This window comes from Neoarius graeffei, chromosome 1 (assembly GCF_027579695.1).
Source record: "Neoarius graeffei isolate fNeoGra1 chromosome 1, fNeoGra1.pri, whole genome shotgun sequence".
NCBI classification, from domain to species: Eukaryota; Metazoa; Chordata; class Actinopteri; order Siluriformes; family Ariidae; genus Neoarius; species Neoarius graeffei.
The window spans coordinates 101,582,622-101,600,077 of record NC_083569.1 but is presented as its reverse complement, the minus strand read 5'-3'; the positions used below and the strand labels follow the sequence as shown (position 1 = coordinate 101,600,077).

At 41.9% G+C, this 17,456-nt stretch overlaps 1 protein-coding gene across 1 annotated transcript in view; it reads left to right on the top strand.

Moving 5' to 3' along the window:
* Positions 1–17,456, top strand: part of LOC132889372 (BTB/POZ domain-containing protein KCTD1) — a 67,402-nt gene that overhangs the window by 25,335 nt on the left and 24,611 nt on the right. The window contains exon 2 of the mRNA XM_060925782.1: positions 16,696–16,874. Coding sequence (XP_060781765.1) covers positions 16,696–16,874 — 179 coding nt within the window. The remainder of the gene's footprint in view (positions 1–16,695; positions 16,875–17,456) is intronic.

The window sequence follows — 17,456 nt, the reverse complement described above, 5'->3', positions numbered from 1 at the left end:
CGCCGATATTCATTAGTTTGGTCCTGCGTTTCCTTTCCTTTGCATATAGCATAGCATCTTTTCTTCCCGCTTTCCGTTACTGTAGTCGGCCTTTCACGTTTCATTCGCACACTCAGATCCTCCATTTTTCTCTCCTGTTTCAAATTTGTATCCCACAATGCCTTGCGAAAACGAGGAAAGCCCACCACGTCATGCATGACGTAGTATCTTGTATTGGGTCATGGTGAAGCAGGAAAAAATAGCAGAGAATTTAGGACCATGTGACGTTAAATTCATTAATTGTTCTATTTAAAAAATAATAATAAAATTAGAAGTCTGTGATTCGAATTCAGTAGCTTTTGGTCCACGAAACAAAAATAATTGGGTGTCGGGGAAAATTCTTTTTCTGACCTACACTTTAGTTTACTTGGCAGAGTCGGAGTAGAACATGGCAGAATTCACATATAGATAACAAATAATTGAAAAGTTTTATTACGTAGACCTAAAACTGAGCTTTCGCTATTTCAAAGACCACCAACCACCACTGGTGGTCACGATGCCTTGTTATGGACTGGTGTCCCATCCAAGGTGTATACAAAGTGTTCCCAGGAAAGGCTCCGGATATCCTAAACCAAGACGAGACCAAGACCACAGTGTATCAAGACCAAGACAAGACCAAGACTTTAAGGGGTCGAGACCAAGACAAGACCAAGACCGAGGCAGGGCGAGACCGAGTCAAGACCAAGACCAGACCAGTGTCCCACACTGCATGACACACTTATGATAAAATGTGGAACATGCAAACCATAGGCACCCCTCAAATAGACCTGTAAGTAATCTACATTCCCATAAAAACACCCACAGAAAACAAATGAAGATTCCTGTTCATTCATCTCTTTTGTTGACCTATATTATATGTCTGTATAATGAAATCTAATTCTCATCTCATTATCTCTAGCCACTTTATCCTTCTACAGGGTCGCAGGCAAGCTGGAGCCTATCCCAGCTGACTACGGGCGAAAGGCGGGGTACACCCTGGACAAGTCGCCAGGTCATCACAGGGCTGACACATAGACACAGACAACCATTCACACTCACACCTATGGTCAATTTAGAGTCACCAGTTAACCTAACCTGCATGTCTTTGGACTGTGGGGGAAACCAGGGCACCTCGAGGAAACCCACGCGGACACGGGGAGAACATGCAAACTCCACACAGAAAGGCCCTCGCCGGCCCCGGGGCTCGAACCCAGGACCTTCTTGCTGTGAGGCGACAGCGCTAACCACTACACCACCGTGCCGCCTGTATAATGAAATGTCTTGATAAAATAATCAAAAGGCACTGCAGAGATGAATTTCATGTGTGGGAATTTTCCTTTGTTTTCTATAAGCAAACAAATACAAAACATTAAGGAGCTGAAATCAACTTAACCATCTTTATTTAACACTGTACTGAATGATTTACCATCCATCTAATATAGTACAATTTTTTTGTGCAAGCAGTTTCAAAAATGATGACATCATATGCCAAACCAGAACAAACTCTATTGCTGAAACATTTAAGTCCATGCGCACCACGAATGATAAACACATGACATGGACATTGTGAAAGACCACAAAAATGTGGACTTTAAAGTAGAGTTTGGTTGCATTTTAGAAATATCAGAGACTGCAACATTCTGTGACCTAAACGTGCACGATGGGGTCTCATTATGATGCCCCCTCTACTAAAAACCCCCTCCACTGGTGCTGAGGAGGCAGGGACTGACAGCACCTTCAGTGCCAACTTGTGGAGTTGTGGGACTCGGTCATGGTTTTTGGTCCAGAAGATGAGTGCATTGTCAATGTCAGAGTCATTGATGGCATCGAAGTATTTGCTTATCTGTGTTATAACACTTGAATCCTGGGCTGAGTTGCGCTTCTTGTGAGCCTTGTAGCGGGACAGAAGGTGTGGGCATTTGACTGATGGCGAATCACTGGATGAATCCACATTCATGGCCCCAGAGTCAGTTGCATCTCCTTCACTGTCGATCATATTCTCCACCTCTGACAACAAACAAATACACAATGACAGGATTAAAACCATAATTCAACTTTGACTATGTAAGGACTTTTTTTTTTTACCATTTCTTTCCCTGGATAATACTAACCTGTCAGTGTCCTCTTCAGCTCATCTCTGATCTTCTTCACTGATGTTGCATTTCCTCCATTTGTGACGTCCAGATCCACCCAGCTTAGGCCAAACTGTGGATGCAGCATGGTAGCCAAAAAGTACACATTGTGGTTAAAAGGTTCATCTGTTCAAATAGTCTCATCTCATCTCATTATCTCTAGCCGCTTTATCCTTCTACAGGGTCGCAGGCAAGCTGGAGCCTATCCCAGCTGACTATGGGCGAAAGGCGGGGTACACCCTGGACAAGTCGCCAGGTCATCACAGGGCTGACACATAGACACAGACAACCATTCACACTCACATTCACACCTACGGTCAATTTAGAGTCACCAGTTAACCTAACCTGCATGTCTTTGGACTGTGGGGGAAACCGGAGCACCCGGAGGAAACCCACACGGACACGGGGAGAACATGCAAACTCCACACAGAAAGGCCCTCACCGGCCCTGGGGCTCGAACCCAGGACCTTCTTGCTGTGAGGCGACAGCGCTAACCACTACACCACCGTGCCGCCTGTTCAAATAGTTAGCTTTCAAATAGTTACACAACGATATGATTGACATGGTACAATATGGCCAAACCAGTCAATTTTCTTACCATAACACTGAAATAACAATCACTTTTAATGTGAATAAACTTCCATGGAAAAGGGATAAAAGGGACAGATGTGTATTTTTCTAAACACCCATCTAACACACAGTGTGAGAAAATCTGAGTGATTGAGCGAGCCAGACTTACTCACTTACACACACAAGCTCTAGTGTTTGACTAAATAAAGTTATATGCTTGTTTGTGTATTTAACCCCCAAATTAGCAATCTTTAAGTATGTGATGTATGCTTATAGCCAGGCAAAGCATATTTAATGTGTAACTTCATAGAAGTGGAGCATTAATGTTACTGTCTCCACTCTGGAGACTGCTGACTCTAGCTCTCTCACCCAGGAGAGGGAGTGCGGCGTGTATCTTTAACGTCAGAGTTGATGTTGATGTAACATAACTATATACACATTAGCTACATAGCTTTACGTCACCTGTCTCGTCATTTTTATCACATGAAAAAACGTAACGTAGGAATAAGACACATGTCCTGACTCCTCACTCTGACACAAAGTTAACACTACATTAGCTAACTTAATGTTACATCCATTGTAACATCTGATGCAGTGAGATAATGTGCTAATATGCTTGCGCGCCTAGCTGGGGGTAAATAACCGGCAAGCCAATGAAATCGGTGTCCGAAACATACTGTATACACATGGTTAGCAAACGTGTTTAGCTAGCATTCACTAAATCTCACTTACACTTACAGTGGGGCAAAAAAGTATTTAGTCAGTCACCAATTGTGCAGGCGGCACGGTGGTGTAGTGGTTAGCGCTGTCGCCTCACAGCAAGAAGGTCCGGGTTCGAGCCCCGTGCCCGGCGAGGGCCTTTCTGTGCGGAGTTTGCATGTTCTCCCCGCGTCCGCATGGGTTTCCTCCGGGTGCTCCGGTTTCCCCCACAGTCCAAAGACATGCAGGTTAGGTTAACTGGTGACTCTAAATTGACCGTAGATGTGAGTGTGAATGGTTGTCTGTGTCTATGTGTCAGCCCTGTGATGACCTGGTGACTTGTCCAGGGTGTACCCCGCCTTTTGCCCGTAGTCAGCTGGGATAGGCTCCAGCTTGCCTGCAACCCTGTAGAACAGGATAAAGCGGCTAGAGATAATGAGATGAGACCAATTGTGCAAGTTCTCCCACTTAAAAAGATGAGAGAGGCCTGTAATTTTCATCATAGGTGCACTTCAACTATGAGAGACAAAATGAGAAAAAAAAATCCAGAAAATCACATTGTCTGATTTTTAAAGAATTTATTTGCAAATTATAGTGGAAAATAAGTATTTGGTCAATAACAAAAGTTCATCTCAATACTTTCTTATATACCCTTTGTTGGCAATGACAGAGGTAAAACGTTTTCTGTAAGTCTTCACAAGGTTTTCACACACTGTTGCTGGTATTTTGGCCCATTCCTCCATGCAGATCTCCTCTAGAGCAGTGATGTTTTGGGGCTGTCGCTGGGCAACACGGACTTTCAACTCCCTCCAAAGATTTTCTATGGGGTTGAGATCTGGAGACTGGCTAGGCCACTCCAGGACCTTGAAATGCTTCTTACGAAGCCACTCCTTCATTGCCCGGGTGGTGTGTTTGGGATCATTGTCATGCTGAAAGACCCAGCCACATTTCATCTTCAATGCCCTTGCTGATGGAAGGAGGTTTTCACTCAAAATCTCACGATATATGGCCCCATTCATTCTTTCCTTTACACAGATCAGTCATCCTGGTCCCTTTGCAGAAAAACAGCCCCAAAGCATGATGTTTCCACCCCCATGCTTCACAGTAGGTATGGTGTTCTTTGGATGCAACTCCGCATTCTTTCTCCTCCAAACACGAGAAGTTGAGTTTTTACCAAAAGTTCTATTTTGGTTTCATCTGACCATATGACATTCTCCCAATCCTCTTCTGGATCATCCAAATGCTCTCTAGCAAACTTCAGACGGGCCTGGACATGTACTGGCTTAAGCAGGGGGACACGTCTGACACTGCAGGATTTGAGTCCCTGGCGGCGTAGTGTGTTACTGATGGTAGCCTTTGTTACTTTGGTCCCTGCTCTCTGCAGGTCATTCACTAGGTCCCCCCGTGTGGTTCTGGGATTTTTGCTCACCGTTCTTGGGATCATTTTGACCCCACGGGGTGAGATCTTGCGTGGAGCCCCAGATCGAGGGAGATTATCAGTGGTCTTGTATGTCTTCCATTTTCTAATAATTGCTCCCACAGTTGATTTCTTCACACCAAGCTGCTTACCTATTGCAGATTCAGTCTTCCCAGCCTGGTGCAGGTCTACAATTTTGTTTCTGGTGTCCTTTGACAGCTCTTTGGTCTTGGCCATAGTGGAGTTTGGAGTGTGACTGTTTGAGGTTGTGGACAGGTGTCTTTTATACTGATAACGAGTTCAAACAGGTGCCATTAATACAGGTAACGAGTGGAGAACAGAGGAGCCTCTTAAAGAAGTTGTTACAGGTCTGTGAGAGCCAGAAATCTTGCTTGTTTGTAGGTGACCAAATACTTATTTTACTGAGGAATTTACCAATTAATTCATTAAAAATCCTACAATGTGATTTCCTGGATTCTTTCCCCCATTCTGTCTCTCATAGTTGAAGTGTACCTTTGATGAAAATTACAGGCCTCTCTCATCTTTTTAAGTGGGAGAACTTGCACAATTGGTGGCTGACTAAATACTTTTTTGCCCCACTGTAGCTTACCTTTCTTTATGCTTCCTCTCCAAGTGCCGGTAAAAGTTGGACGTGGTCCCAGCCGTCTCCGTTAGTGTTGCTTTACAAAATTTACATGTTGCGCTGTGTTTTCTTTTGGTTGTAGTTGTACACAAAAACTCTGTGGTTCAGGTAACCAAATTTTATTACAGACGAGTTGGCTGACATCTTCACACGGCCTCTTCTCCTGTCACTCACATGCACGTTTGTGGGGGGCGGGAGGGGTGACAGACGTTAACGGTGACAACAATTTCAAATGCTAAATGAGTGAAGTTATTGGTTGTACTCGAAGCAATCCGAGTTACGCAAAATCACAGCAATGATATTAACAAGTAAATCCAAAAATGCACAGGCAATTTTTTGATATCCCCACAGTTGTGGTCTTGAAATGAAATCCCGAGTCCGCTTTGTCCGAGACCGAGACCAGGCCGAGTAAAAATGCAGTCGATTCCGAGACGAGACCTTCAAAAAGTGGTCTCGAGACCAAGCCCGATCCCGAGTACTACAACACTGTATTTGACCTTAATCAGGATAAAACGATTGATAGTGTAGGAAGTAAGACACTGTCGTCCTGATGTGTGAAAACTTTTCCTGTCTTGTTTTTACACTCACAAATACAGCAAAGCTCGCTCTGTTCCACACTCACGAACTTGAAGTGTCAGGGTTCCCTACCTCACTCTCTACCCATCTCTCGCTTTCTGTCACACACACATGCAGTAGGAGTGAAGGATGTAAGTGAAACAGTGAAGAAACACATTACCTGCATTGTGAGTATGATCCCATTCCTCGTTCCTGCAGCTTAATTCAGGTCTATGTTTTGAAGAGCAGCAGTGTGTCCCTCTGAGGCATCCCTGGCAATCTCTCTCTCTCTCTCTCTCTCTCTCTCTCTCTCTCTCTCACACACACACTGTATTTCTTAAGCGATGCATGGCTTCTGATGGAGCTCTCTCTTATCAGCAGCAGCACAAATGTAATGCAAATGGCTCCATGCTCGCTGAAGGCCCTCACTCTGAGGCAGGCTTAATTGGTAAAGAGGGAGGAATGAAGGTGTGAAAGCGACACTACCAACCACACGATCGAAATACGGATGGCTTTAAAAAGCTCTGATTTTTTTTTCTCCCCCTCTTTCTTTTTGTAGTAATTATAATGACAGCAGCTGCACTATAATTTTCCATTTTATCGGTGAAGAGAGGGCGTTTGTGACCTGCAAAGTGTTTTTATTCATCGTCTCGGTATGAATTTCCAAGTGGGTCAGGGACACCTCAGACACGGAGCTCTTTCTGAGCATCTGCTCTAATTAACATTACACATCTCATCACTGAGACGCGCCTTCATTTTTGCCTGCATGGCAAATTATGGTTATTCTGATACGTTATCGTTTCTTAGTAACAACACAACCATGGACTGATATGATGGAGCGCTACAGTCCATAATTTACGACATATCGTCAACCCGTTTTAAAAATTGCGAATGTTGTTGATATGGTGATGGTTTCTTCAAAGAGATGTTTATCTGTTTATCATTTATGGAAGGAGTCTCCAGTCTCAGAACTTTGTGTCCAGTACGTTCTTCACGACAAGGTCTTGAGGTTTCTCAGCACCCTGACAAGCTCCTGTTTTTGTGTTGTAGTCGAGTCACTAAACCTCAAGTCCGAATCCAGTCTCAAGTCTCCAGTGTTCAAGTCCAAGTCATTAAAAAAATTTCGAGTCAAGTAGTGCTGCCACGATTAGTCGACTTAATCGACCATAAAAATGGTCGACTGGAATTTTTTTAGTCGATGACTTTTTTTTTTTTTTGTCGGCCTGTCAATCGCCTATTTATTTTTGGTCTTCGGTCTCAAACGGCTCATCCGAGTTCAAGTAATTCCGCTCCGCACTAGTTTTGATGTGCGCACCCCACCGGTCAAATTGGCTCTCTTTCCCTCTCCCATTATGATCTTCCTTTACTGTCGGTTCTGGTTTTGAGCATGCCTTGACATGAAAATGGCAGCGGCAAGTGACTCTGATGAATCAAGGACGGCGACTTCTAACGTTACGAAAAGACCAAAAGCATCGAAAGTATGGGAATACTTTAGGGCAGCTGGTGATAGAGTGGTTTGTACACTCTGTAAGACTTCGTTGGCTTATCACGGGAGCACATCCACGATGCACGAGCACCTTAAAAGGAAACACACAGGAGCTGTTGAGGATGCTTCAGAAAAGGAAAAGACAACGTGAGTAGCCTAACATTATGATTACTGTTTACACGCCTGGCTAGCGTGTGCTTTTTATAAATCTTATGAAGTACGATGACCGACTGTCTTTGGATGTTAAGCAGGCCCCCTCGACTCTTTGGTAATGTTTTAGTTGAACAACGCTAGTATGCACGCGCGTTTATAGTAATTTAAATGGTGTAACGCTTTCGAGACGGCACCAGACTCGAGACAGAGGGTTTATCGAGTTACATTCAAAATAAAAAGAACTCAAATGAAATAGCAATCGCTTGATTTTTTTGGAAATTAGTCGTTATGATTAGTCGACTAATCGAAAAATTAGTCGAAAGATTAGTCTGGAGAAATTTAGTCGTTAGTGGCAGCACTAGAGTCAAGTCCGAGTCGAGTCCACTATTGATCCGAGTCGAGTCCAAGACTCCAACTGCACCATGTGATAGTGGCTGTTTCAGCGCCATTAACATTAGCTTGTTCCTGAACATGACGTATGAACAGGTGAATGTGCTTCTCTTTATCAGGGAGTGCGAAGTATTCTGTCAGAGATGGTTGGGAGATGGATGTAAGTGCAGAAGGTGTGTTTATTAATACAAGTGAAGACGGTAAACAATCCAGAACGGCAGGCAAAATTGTAAAACAGTGAAACAGGCAATAGGTCGAGCGAGGAACAAACAGGCTATCGTAGACTCGGCAGAATCAAAGACGAGAAACAGGAAATCAGGGATCAGGAAACCAAACAAGGAAATAAGGCTCGGTAACATGTCAGGAACACAACTCAATACTTCGCAAAGTAAGTGTGTTTTCACAGTTTTTATATCGGCGTGCTGATTGTGCCTTAATCCTGTGCAGGTGTGAGTCATTTATGGCATGTGTGAGAGTCCGCTTGGTGCATGTGCTGTCCGGATGCGCCCGAGAGTCTACAGTATCTGATGCATGCGCCAGGGCACACAGGTGTGACACTCTTGCATGAAATTAGTACAAAAATTAATGTAGATATAAATATCTTATGCCAAATTATTATGACATGTTACAGAAAATAAAGAAAAAATGTCAGTCCTCGTCTCCAATTTACGAGTTCGAATGCAGTTAATGCACGAGTCCGAGTCATCAGTGCTCAAGTCCAAGTCAAGTCACGAGTCCTTAAAATTAGGGCACGAATCGGATTTGAGTCCGAGTCATAGACTTGAGTACTACAAGCCTGTCTACTACTCGGATATCAGCTCATATACCGTGAGTAGAAAAAAAAAATGGCAGAGTGTGTTGCGTTGCTGAACCAACTGAGGACAAAATAAAAACTCTACTCATAAACAAAACCCCAAAAAATACAAAAAAAGCAACAAAATATGGAATGAAAGTATTTGATGGTAAGAATGTATCTTTTTTATTTTTCAAGAATTATTATTATTATTGTCACATTTTTCACAAATTGCTCCTGTCGTTTCACCAGCTTGTTTACATTCTTAAGCAGAAATTTTGTCGGATGGTTTGTGTAAAGTCTCATCTCATCTCATTATCTCTAGCCGCTTTATCCTGTTCTACAGGGTCGCAGGCAAGCTGGAGCCTATCCCAGCTGACTACGGGCGAGAGGCGGGGTACACCCTGGACAAGTCGCCAGGTCATCACAGGGCCGACACATAGACACAGACAACCATTCACACTCACATTCACACCTACGCTCAATTTAGAGTCACCAGTTAACCTAACCTGCATGTCTTTGGACTGTGGGGGAAACCGGAGCACCCGGAGGAAACCCACGCGGACACGGGGAGAACATGCAAACGCCACACAGAAAGGCCCTCGCCGGCCACGGGGCTCGAACCCAGAACCTTCTTGCTGTGAGGCGACAGTGCTAACCACTACACCACCGTGCCGCCTGGTTTGTGTAAAGTTTCTTGCAAAAAATTGAAATAAAAATGCTCTTGTTTCTCGAAATCCAGTGAATGTGGAGAGAATAAAACAGTTATTCCACTCAATCTCATCGTACATGGCTTACAGCTAACTTGGTGCTACGCTAGCGTGACCAGACGTCCCGGACAGTCCCGATTTTGAGTTGCGTGTCCCCAGTCCCGACAAAGGTCTGTCGGGACGCTGAAATGTCCCGGTTTACACCAAACACTAGCAAACTGTCCTGGTTACAGCGATCATATATAGCCAACGAGATGTCAGTAAAGCTTCTAGCAATTCAGCATCAATGAGCGTGTGTGCGCAGTCAACCTTACAATGTATCTATTTGTACAATGTTGCAATATAGAGGCCATGTTATAACGTTTTTTTTTGTTAGTGGCAATGCCGAACGGATGTTCACGCACTTCAAGAGTAGGGAGATTCCTTACAGCAATATCAGCCAGCTTTGCCAGTTTGCCATGTGCCTACCTGGCACCAATGCTCCAGTTGAGCGAATAATGTCACTCATGAGCAACACCTGGACTGACGAGAGGAATCGCATGACCGTGCCTCCTCTCAAAGCCTTGCTCATTACCCGGGCCAATTTCGACGATACTTGCTCGCAGTTTCCCAGCAGGCTCTCGGGCAATAAAGCGCTACTGGAGCAAATTCACTCATCATGTAAATATATGCAATAAAATGTCATCTTCTTTAGGGTGGGTGGGTTGGGTGGCTGTGTTTCTGAAACATTTTTTGTTGCCTTTCATCTGTTTCATCTGTATCACAGATTGTCTTGACTTGTTTGATGCTGTTGTCAACTCAGGGTTCACATTTTCAAAATAGTTAATAGCCGACACTGGTTAAGATTAAACAGAGGCATTTTGGGTAAAGGTTCGGAGGTGACAACGATTAGGCTCATGCACTCATTCCTGTTACAGTGCATAGCCTATTGTTTAAAAAAAAGTTCATCGCATAAAATGTTGATGTTTATATGCAAGCAATGCATTTTCTTGGCGTTTTCACAAAGGTGAAATAAATCAGTTGAAATTTAGGCTATTGGCCTATTCCCTATCATCACATCTGTTGTCTGATTTTCTTACTTTAACTGAATTGTGATAGAAGTACAAGTAGATAACAAGAAAATACTTGATTATTCTCTGAAATGTTGATAAAAGTGAGCTTCTACAAAATGATAAAAGCACCTGTCTGAGCCATGGTTTGAGCCGGCGCATGTTTACATCAAAACGCGTGTGCGTGCACGAGTATCACGGCATACATGTCAACCTTTGGTCAATCAAACCTGTATAACCAACCTCCAAAATCTGTATTTCCCTTATAAAATCCTTATAAGATGCAAATTAAAATAATGTACCTAAAATTTGAATGATAATTAGCAATGATATATCCCAGTTACTTTTTATTCAATATTAATAACAATAAACCTTCAGAATGAATACAAAGTATTTTTCCAGTCTCACCTGTGAAAGGTAATCCCATGTGATCTCGTTTGGACGGTAAACCTGTTGGTACAGTTAAACGCAGCACATGAATGAGGCATCTTTATTCTCAGCTACTGTCTAGACGCTATACCAGAGACGGCTGAAGAATCTCCACTTTGCCACATCCAGTATGGCGGCGAGGATGACGTATGATTCTACGCAGAAGGCGGCGTCTATGTTTATATGTCTATGACTTCACGGTTGGCGGGATTCTCGCAATGCGGTGTGCGCATGATCAAAAGTGGAACGAAGTCTCGCTACCACAAGATAACGCGCGATTTCATAAGACTCTTTACTGGCTGTCTGTGGTGTACAGTACGTTTATCATCGTGGGAATTAATTATAGCTCTAAATAAATATTGAAGTTTTTTTTAAAGAATCTGTATAACTTTATTTATACGCCCGTATACTACGTTTATTGAATCAAATCCGTATAAAATACGGACATTCCATATAGGTTGACATGTATGTCATGGTCAGGCGCAAAGTGTCCCGGTTTTAGACCCGGGAAATCTGGTCACCCTATGCTACGCGCCTCTTCGGCTATCAGCTCATGTACGACTCGATTTCATGGAATAACTGTTAAATAGCTGCTATAGCATCAGTGAGAACAGGAAGTAACAGATGGAATGTTCCAGAACATTAAAGGTAACTGTAAAGGATAAAAATACAACATGTCATTTTTTATTCAATATAATTTGCCAGCATTGGCAAAATTGTTATGGTGTGTTACATATTTTGGCTCGCATACATGCAACAGAAAAGACTGGAATACAGCCTGTGGATTTATTAAATAAAAGTAAAGTTGCCATTAAAAAATAAAATAATAATAATAATAATAAAGGAAAATATCACACCAAAGACAACAGTGTTACAAACAATACACTGGCCTGTGTTCAGAGTCCATGAAATATCCTGACATGAAGAATCTTAAAAATTATCCATGATATGTTGCCAAACTCCGAGTCCGAGCGGTTCGTCTGTCGGAAAGCCTTGCCACAATAATCCCTTAAAGGAGATACGCAGAACCATGGCCTCACTTTTTGTTTATAAATGCCTTGAGACCTCAAGAATGGCACAAGAATAGTTTTAAGCGTTAACAATAAATCTAATATAGTAATTTTTACGATTAAAGTGATTCGTATAGGTAGCGGTCTGAGTGAACGACCTTGACGTCCGTAACGTCACAGCAGGAAGTCTATCGGTCTCATCGCCATTTCCGCTATACTAAAACACAGAGCTGACTGCAACTCCGATCCTCCATTTTGAGCTAATTTATCGCCATGCCACGTAGATGTGTTGCTGGCGGGTGCAGCAACACGACAGAAGGTGGATTTACGTTGCATTCATGGCCCAAGAATGTTCAAACTGCAAAGATTTGGACGCGTTTTGCGAGAAGTTCACGGGCACACTGGGCACCTATGAAGTGGTCTCTCCTCTGCTCTGCACATTTTACTGAAGACTCGTACAAAACCTCTGATCTGTTGAGGAGCGTTGGCTATAAGCCCGTATTGAAAGAGGGTGCAGTACCAACAATTAAAGAAAACTACAAGAAAAGGAAAGTAAGTTTAGTTGCACCAGTTCTCCTGGAATGTGAGCCGAGGGTTGTTACTAAAACCTGGGACAGGACGGGACATATTATCGCTCGGGCAGTGACCTCCCCGCGGTTGTTGCTAAAACCAGTGACGTCCTGGGTATTAGTAATTGCCTGAGCCGAGCAGTAATGGTGGAGTACACAGTATGGAGAAAATGGAGAATGAGTGAAGCAGCCGTCTGATTTCTCCGCTGAATATGCTCGCCTCAGCAGCAATATCTCATCCTTTCATGGAAGAAGCGAATGAACGAAGAACTGAAAGTCAAATTGTTTCAAAACAATCGGCCACAAGATCGGCTTTCAAGAAGTGAGAACACAGACGGGTAAGATGCAACTCTCACATGGATACAAAACAAAACTCATTGTTTACCTGCATTTAGATTAATACATGTAACTTGTATTGTGTGTTTAAGTTAGCGGTATAGGATTATTTAATTTGCTTCTGAATGTGATTGTCTCAGTTCATCTGATTATTTAATTAGCCTTTTACATTTTATCAGTGAAAATGCATGCATGTACATGTATGTTGCATAAATTATAACACCCATCCTGTTTTAATGAGTGTCAATGAAGTTAAATCAGTCTTAGTTGAGCAAGTCGGTAACGGGATTTCTTACTTTCACCGTACACTCTTATTTATATGACTTTGGTCTATAGCTGTCAAAGGCCTCGGCCTTAAAACCGGTTAACGCTGTGACATCACGCGCTCAGGGCTGGCTGGCTCAGCAGGGCAGCTCGAACGCCAACTTTGCGGTCGATTTTAACTCTCGAAAATATATTGTTTTTATTCCCATTTATGCAGCATACAAGAGTCAAGGGTGGCGATACTATCCACTCAGAAATGTATTTAAAAATAATGGTTCTGCGTATCTCCTTGAAGCAGTTTGTTGACAACAGGTTTCGAGTCCGCAGATGTAACAAAGCTGTGGGATGACTTTTGAATTTTCAAACCCACCAACGCGGAACTATAAGCAAGATGACATCCAGCTCCTCCCCTCGACCTTGAAACGCAAAAGCTCGAACCTCCCCAGACATCAACTCGGTTGTCTTCTTTTCTGCATTTCGCTGTGTTTATATAGTCCGCCGTACTTTCCAGACGGAACTCGAAAGACCGGCATTACATCATACACAATTCAGCGTAGCCAGCAATCCGCTGTAATATCCCGAACAATCCAAATTATTCTGGTATGTTCTACATATGCGCTCATGAACAACAGGCTGATCCTTGCCATAACAAACTGATTCGCACGTAAACAATCAAAACAAAAACAGCCGAATGGCGTCCCAATACATCACAGGGAAAATTATCCACTTTGCAGTGGGAATAGTAACTTTGCGTCATGTTGGGCCGTTGATTCATTTCCTATAACATCAGCCCCAATTTCCTTTACTCCATCTATTTATCTAAACATTAATCCTGCATTAAGTTCCATAATCCTGTTTATAAAGAAAACATGACTTTCTGAATCAAATTGATTTAAACTGTATTGTTCTCCACACTCACTGGCCACTTTAATAGGAACTTGTTCTTGATTCTAAGATCCCTGTTCTTGGCTGCAGGACTGGAACCCAATGTGTTCTTCTGTTTTCTGTTGCATGCTGAGATGCTTTTCTGCTCACCACGGTTGTAAAGAGTTGCTATGAGTTACTATATCCTTCCTGGCCAAAAAGCTCGAACCAGTCTGTCCATTTTCCTCTGACCTCTCTTATCAACAAGGCGTTTGTTTCCACCCACAGAACTGTCATTGCTCACACGATGTTTTTTGTTTTTTGCACCATTCTGTGTTAGAGAGACTGTTGTGTGTGAAAACCCCAGGAGAAACCGCAGCAGTTTCTGAAATACTCAGACCAGTCCATCTGGCTCAAACCAACACCCATGCCACAGTGAAAGAAAATCACACTTTGAGATCACAATTTTTCCCGTTCTGATGTTTGATATGAGTGAAAAATTAACTCAAGCTCTTGATTTGTATCTGTATGATTTTATGAGTCATTCTATAATTAGGGGTACATTTCATGTAAAGCAAAATCTCAAAATATCAGTATTCTTTTTCAATAAATAACCTATATGTTTCCATGGTATATACCCTCAAGTTCCTAAACAAATTAATTGCCAAGCTTAATCTTAAATTACTTTTAAAATATTTTAATGAAAATGAACATTTGATTGTTTATTTTGTCAACCGTGTTACGGACAAATGTTATGTCATCTTAAACATATATAAAAATACTACACATTTGAAAACACATTTGTTTGAAAGTGCTTAAGTCCATTAACAAGATGTTTTTAATTAATCTGTACAACTGTTCTGGAAAATATGAATTTTGAGCTTCATAAATAGGATTTTATGGTTCACTGTGATGCAGAATGACCCTTTTTTCAACATAAATCCTTGTTACGTCGAATTTAGAGTTGTTCTCCCTCCTTATACAAGACTTCCCTATCCAGAGATAATCCCCAATCTTTTATTTTACAGTTCATCAAACACATAAGAGATTTATAGCACAAAAAACACTTGCAACACAGTTGACAGGCAATGTAACACAATTGACGGGAGTAACACAGTTGACAGGGCAGAAGAACAAGAGGACACTTTTTAGGATAAAAAGAGCTTTTTATTGTTTTAAATTTAACTACAAATAAGCTGATGAATTCAGGTGAACTGTTAAAACAACATTTAGACACAATTTCAGAGAAACGTAGCTTATTTAACAAATTGAACATATTAAATCATTCTGTTTGTTTGTCTGTCAATATGAAGATTAAGTGACAAAAACATACTCCTCCTCAACTGTGTCATAGCTGATGGGTAACACAGTTGACGGTAACGCAGTTGACATTTCGGCCATTTTTAGAGTGTTGTGCTAACTGCAGACCTCAGAGCTTTCACTACAAGACCTTAATCAATTCATATTTTTATTATCTTTAGCTGTATACTTTGTAAATACAATTTCTAAATCAGGTTTATATGAATATGTTGACAACACAGTTGACAGACAATTAACCCTCTCTAGGACTATACAACAGTATTGATGAAAATATTGAAGAGGTGAACTCAAAACTTACCACACGGTCTTCAAATTTCCCACCAAAGAGGATATGACATCACATGATGTTGGTCACATGACTTAGGACCAAACCATTTGCTGATTTATGGGGGGGTTTCAGTGGGTAACACAGTTGACGTAAGTTTCTCGGACGCACACAAAATTCTTCATTTAATTTATAATATAAAGCAGTTTAGGCTTTTAAACACTTTTGCCATATTATAATAATTACCATGAATAAATATTTGTAAAAATTTTAAACAAAAACCTTTTTTTCAAAATGTAAATATGAAGACCAAACCTGACATTTGGAAAATCGGACAGCATAAAAACACCAAATTCCAGTATTATATATGCATTTTTGCAGAGTAAAATGATGTAATTTGTTGACTTTTTGTATTATATAAAAGAGAAATGTGTGCTAATGTACAAAAGATCATTGGCTGAAGTTAATAGTTAGTGAAATTGACAAATACAGCACATGGACTTGAGATGTACCCCTAATTATAGAATGACTCTTATGCATCAAGCGATCGGCTGATTAAAAAACTACATCAAACAGCAGGTGGATGTATGGGTGTTCCTAATAGCGTGGCTGGTGAGTGTATAATATACAGCAATGATTCTGGTTGTCCAAGATGGCCACCTCCGTATTGTTCCAGCGTTTAACTGCAAGAATGCGGCTTGAGGCAGAAATGTACAGTCCAGATGTTGCTTGATGTTCCTACTTGTTTTCATTGCGTGCTTACTTGTTTCAATGTCAGAAAAAAAAAAATACTACAAACGACACCAAACACGAATGAGATAATTGGAACGGAAAGTTGCGTCCATTCCTTAAATATCATGCCGGTTATCATGAAAGAAAATCTGTACTCACTTTCAGTTCACGACTGAAACAAATCCATCAGTGTCCCGGCAAAGTTATCACCGTTGCTGAGGAAAGTTTGGCTTGTTAACACAGCACCAACTGGACTTTCTTTCACTAATTTGTTTTCCTTTTGTTCAAAAGGATAATCGCTCCAGCATGTCCAGGCCGATGATCACCAGATCTCCAGCGTCTCCTCTCAGTAATCAGGGCATCCCGACGCCAGCGCAGCTCACCAAGTCCAACGCACCTGTGCACATCGACGTGGGCGGCCACATGTACACCAGCAGCCTCGCCACACTCACCAAGTACCCCGAGTCCAGGTGAGGCTCGAGAGGATTTTTTTTTTAAGATGTATGAAAAGGATCACATTTTTGACATCAAGATCTTTCTACAGTAGTGTTTACAGTAGGTCTTGCATCTCCTTGGGCTTGGGTTACTGCTGTTTGGAGTTTTGCTAGTTCTTCACATATCTCTGGGTTTCCTCAGGGTTCTCTGGTTTCCTCCCACTTCTGAAAACATTCTTGGAACAGGATCCGCTATGCTAAATTGTCCCTAGGTGTGAATAAGTGCCTACATGGTGCCTTGAGATAAACTGGTATTCATGCTTCAGTGTTTATTGTACTGTACATTAACGGCGATTTCGATTTACTTTACTATAACTAAATATTGGCTTTTATTCTATCCACATTCACTGGATATGAGCAATCGCGCACTCTGATTAGCTACTCTACTACTAGGATATCAGCTCATATACCGTGAGTAGAGAAAAACAAAATGGCGGCACGCGTTGCTGAACCAACCGAGGACGAAATAAAAACTCTCCTCGAAAGCAAGTTTAGATTCTAAGCGGAAATGATTTTGTCAGACGTTTTGTATAAAGGTTTTATTTCTCGAATTTGCAA